The sequence below is a fragment of the Arachis ipaensis genome, chromosome B01 (genome assembly GCF_000816755.2).
Source record: "Arachis ipaensis cultivar K30076 chromosome B01, Araip1.1, whole genome shotgun sequence".
Classification (NCBI taxonomy): domain Eukaryota; kingdom Viridiplantae; phylum Streptophyta; class Magnoliopsida; order Fabales; family Fabaceae; genus Arachis; species Arachis ipaensis.
The window spans coordinates 49,915,131-49,920,121 of NC_029785.2; the positions used below are offsets into that span (position 1 = coordinate 49,915,131).

The 4,991-nt window shown below is 36.1% G+C and overlaps 1 protein-coding gene across 1 annotated transcript; it reads right to left on the reverse strand.

Annotated features, from left to right (window-relative positions):
• On the reverse strand, positions 3,183-3,548 carry LOC107606555. Its single transcript, XM_016308609.1, has one exon. It carries the CDS (start codon positions 3,546-3,548, stop codon positions 3,183-3,185), a length of 366 nt encoding a protein of 121 aa, XP_016164095.1.

Here is a 4,991-nt window from a genome sequence, read left to right on the forward strand (position 1 = left end):
AGCAAGAATAAAAACAAAAATAAAAACAAATAAACAAGCAAAAAGCAAATATTTACAATAACCAATAATAAGGCACACGTTTGCAATTCCCCGGCAACGGCGCCATTTTGACGATCGGTTTTCTATCGTTAAAGAAATATAAAAATATGATCGCGTTGTAAGTATAGCTTCTAAACCAACAGAAAATTCTTTCGTACAAACGTTTTGGTTGTCACAAGTAACAAGCCTCTTTAAAATTGATAACCGAAGTATTTAAACCTCGGGTTGTCTTCTCAAGGAACTGCAGGGAGGTATGTTCTTATTATTGATTATGAGTTTTGTAAATTGGGGGTTTTGAAAGTAAGGAACAAGTAATTTAAATGACAAATAAAATAAATAAATAATTGTAAAATAAACTCTTGGCAAGGTATAAAAATTCGAAAGTCCTATCCTAGTTACTCTTATGATAATGGAAGTTAATCCCACTTAGTTAACCCTTATGAAAGCAAGAGAAATTCAAGTGAACTAATTAGTTAGATTCCCAAGTCCTAGCCAACTCCTAAGGAAAGACTAGAGTTAGTGGAATACCAGTCAATTAGCCGACATAACAACCAATCATGGATAGTTGATAACTCAAGAGCTTTCAGTTAATCAATTAAAGCCAATAATATAAAAAGCTAAATAAGAATCTTAGATCTGAAGTACCTCAATTGCATTAATAAGAGAAAATCAATCTAAACATAAAGAGTTCATAAGCCAAATTGGAAATATAAGTAATTAAATGAGAGCATTAAAGTATCTGAAACTAAAAGAGAAAAATAAAGTAAAAGGAATATTGAACCTGATGAAGAGTAGAAATCCTAAATCCTTTAAGAGGAATCCTAATCCTAAAACCTAAGAGAGAAGAGAGAACCTCTCTCTCTAAAAACTACATCTAAATTATCAAAAGTGAATAATTGAAGGCATGTTGATGAATGGATGTATTTCCCCACTTTATAGCCTCTAATCTGTATTTTTTGGGCTAAAAACTGGGTCAAAACAGCCTAGAAATCAACCCCAGCATATTCTGGTACGTACAGGTCGCGGGAAAGTGACGCGGAAGCGTCGTCCATGCGTTTGCGTGGATTGCGTTTCTGCCAGGTCACGCATCCGCGTGATCCACGCGTTCGTGTCACCTGGCTTCGAGGCAACTATGATAAATTTTATATCGTTGCGAAGCCCCAGATGTTAGCTTTCCAACGCAACTGGAACCATCTCATTTGGACCTTTGTAGCTCAAGTTATGACCATTTGAGTGCGAAGAGGTCAGGCTGGACAGCTTAGCAATTTCTTCAACTTCTTGTATTCCTTCCACTTTTGCATGCTTTCTTTCCATCCTCTGAACCATTCTTGCCCTGTAATCTCTGAAATCACTTAACACACATATCACGGCATCGAATGATAATAAGAGAGGATTAAAGTTAGTAATTTAAAGGCCAAAGAAGCATGTTTTCAATCATAGCACAAAATCAAGAAGGAAAACGTAAACTCATGCAAATCATATGAATAAGTGTATGAAAGATTGATAAAATCCACTCAATTGAGCACAAGATAAAGCATAAAATAGTGGTTTATCATCTCTTTATAAGTTTTTACCTTGAAGGTAGCGTTCCCTTTTCTTTCTTTTGTTGTGATCATTATTTTCTTTTCTTGGCTACACTTATTTTCCTTTCTTAGCTCTTTTTGGAGAGTTATTTGCACTTGGCTTTGACTCTAAATGTTCTATCTCAAGGTGGAAATTTAAGATGACTTTTCAATCGACACTCCCAAACCAGTTGGTTCAAGGTATCGGGTGATAAAACACCCCTCAGATTTACTTGCTCAAGCCTCTCCCCTTGACACAGCAACACAACAAGCACTTAACTATGAACCTCTTTGAGTTTTGTTTCTTTTTAACTTTCCTAGCTATTAGTGCTCAGAGCCTTGAGCCTTTCTTGTTGTTTTTCTTTTTCTTTTCTTGATGCTTCAAGGAACCTCCATAATACTTCTCTAAACTTCATTCCATGTCTTAGAGTTTCCCATGCAGGTTTTTACAAACATGCAACCTCATTACACAATCACATTATCAGACTCCCATTTTTCTTAATCTTACTTGTCCCAAAATAAAAAATAAAAGAATCTTTAGCTTATTGAAAATAATCTGTTTAGAAATCCTTTGTTACATGTCTATAGATTTTGGGAACAAGTAAATTCAAAGGTAAGGTGAAATGAAGAGGAATGAATCATGATTATCAACTAAAGGCAAAAATAGATATAAGGAATTTGAAGCTTAAAAACAGAGTTACCTCCCTTTTTGTTCTTCTAGGCTATGTTCCACGTAGCCTCCAAAACCAAACTTAGAGTGGTTGCTTGTCCTTAAACAACAAAGACAAACACAGGTGACGGAATATGATAAAGATGTATGTTGAATGATCATGATTTATCCAGTAAAATTGCAAACAAGTGCTACAAAACCTTATTCAAATAAAAATATAAAATCAAAGGCAAAATAAAAGGTTACCGACGGTTGGGTTGCCTCCTAACAAGAACTCTTTTAACATTACTAGCTTGACGGTTGGTTCTTACTAAGTTAAAGGTTGATCATGGTACTTCAACTTCTCTCCTCTCACTGTGAATTTCCTCCTCTTATCTTCATCTATGAGTTTAATATGTTCAAAGAAAAGAATCTTATTCACTGTATAGGGCCTTGACCATGTGTTGGATTTTTCTGGAAATATCCATGATGGGGGATAGAATTGTAGCTCTTTTTGTCCAGATGAAAAGTCTCTTGTAAGGATCCTCTTATCTTTCCAACCTTTGATCTTCTTCAGAGTCTTTTTTTTCCTCCTTGCTTGATAATGCACACTTGATTGTACGAGGAGCTTCTTTGCAAATTAATTTGGGTGGTGGTGCATCCCCTTCTTTTATTGTTGTATTTGCAATTTGTTCCACTATTTCCAGCTTTTCATTTACTTTAATGCATAAAGATGGCACTTTTAAAGGTGCTTTATTAGGTGCTTCCTTCATATTTGGATCAGTTGAATCACCCTTCATGCAATTCTCCTTCTCATTTGGATGATACATGGTTTTGAAGACATGAAAAATTAAGTGTTTATCATGCACCCTCGACATTAATTTACTCTTTTCTGCATCAATGAGAGCTCTTTCAATGGCTAGAAATGGTCTTCATAGAATGATGGAGGCATTCTCATCCTTCTCCATGTCAAGGATCACAAAATCTGCTTGGAAGAAAAACTTTCCCACCTTGACCAAGATATTCTCAGCTACTCCTTGTGCATACTTTATTGATCTATCCCCCATTTGTAGAGCTATTCTTGTTGGTTTTATCTCTTTGATTTGTAGCTTCTTCATTATGGAAAATGGCATGAGATTGATGCTTTTCCCTAAATCATACAGTGCCTTCTCAAAGGTGGTGGTTCCAATGGTACATGAAATTTTGAAGCTCCCTGGATCTTTCAGCTTCTTTGGCAAATCTTTTTGGAAAATTACACCACACTCCTTAGTCATAACCACTATCTCATCTTCCCTCATGATCCTCTTCTTGGATAGAAACTCCTTCATAAATTTAGTGTAGAGGGGTATTTAATCCAATATTTCTATGAAGGAAATGTTGATTTGAAGCTTCCTAAACACCTCCAAAAATTTGGAGTATTACTTCTCTTAGTTCTGTGCCTTGAGCCTTTGTTGGAATGCTTTCACTACTTACTTCTCCTTTGGGGCCTCGGTTGGTAAATGGACAACACCCTTCTTCTCTTACTTCTCCTTTGCCTCTATGGACTTTTCAACTTGGTCCTCATTCTTTTTCTTAAGCACTCTTCCACTCCTCAAGCTAATGGCCTTGAACTCTTCTCTTGGATTGGACATTGTATCACTTGAAAAAGTGTTAGTGGGTCTCGTTGCCAACTTCTTAGCAATTTGGTCTACTTGCACTTCAAAATTTCTAATCGAAGCACCTTGGTTCTTAAAGTTAGCTCTTGTCTCATCCATGAAGCTCTTTGTTTGTTGCATGAAAGTGGAAGTTGATTTGGCTAGGGTGGCAGTGAAATGAGATAGTTTTTCAATAGTGGTTTCAAGGGAGGAGAGTTTGATTTCAATAGAGGAGACTTTTTTATGTATTTGTGAATTGTGATTACATGGGTGAGGCTTGTTGTTGATAGGGTGCATTGGAGCTTCTTTGTTCTCGGTTCCCCCAACTAAATTTTGGGTGATTTTTCCATCCTGGATTGTAGGTCTTAGCAAAGGTATCATGTTGTGGTAGTTTTTGAAAGTTTCCTTTGTAGTTCACTTACTTAGTGGGTACCTATTCTTCCTTGAGTATCCCACATTCTTCATCCTTGTAAGCTCTTCCACACAAATTACAGGCAACAACTTGAGTTCCCACTACAGATACTTGTATCTGTCCCATTTACTTGGTGAGTGAGCATATTTGTTGAGACATCATCTTGTTTTGTGCAAAAAGTGAGTCCATTGCATTCAACTTCATCACTCCTTCCTTCATGATTTTCTTAGTTGAATACATATATATTGGTTGTTAGCCACTATATCAATTAACTTCAAGGCCTCCTCTATTGTTTCTCTATAATGATCCTCCAGTTGAGGAGTCAAGTAGAGTTCTTGAGGCATGGGAAATTCTATCATAGAATATTTAAAGTTACACCCAATCAGGGAACATATTACTAGGGCATTTTCTTAGCATCTCTTTGTATTTATCCCAAGCATCAAAAAGAAGTTATGTAATACCCTAATTACCCTAAGCCTTACCTCATGTCGTAAAGTAAAGGATAACTAAGTGCCACGACAGTTCTAAGACTTATACGATAATATATACATATAGAAAGGAATAATAATACGAGAAGTCTGATGAAGAATTTCAGCTCAACCCAGGAACAGCAAAGCACGAAGCGTTTACACGATAACTAGAAGCGTAAAGGAACAAGATACACATAAGACATAATACAATAATAATCAATATAT

Coding starts and splice junctions, on each gene's coding strand:
- LOC107606555 (XM_016308609.1), bottom strand. CDS start 3,548: ATGAGGGAAGATGAGATAGTGGTTATGACTAAGGAGTGTGGTGTAATT.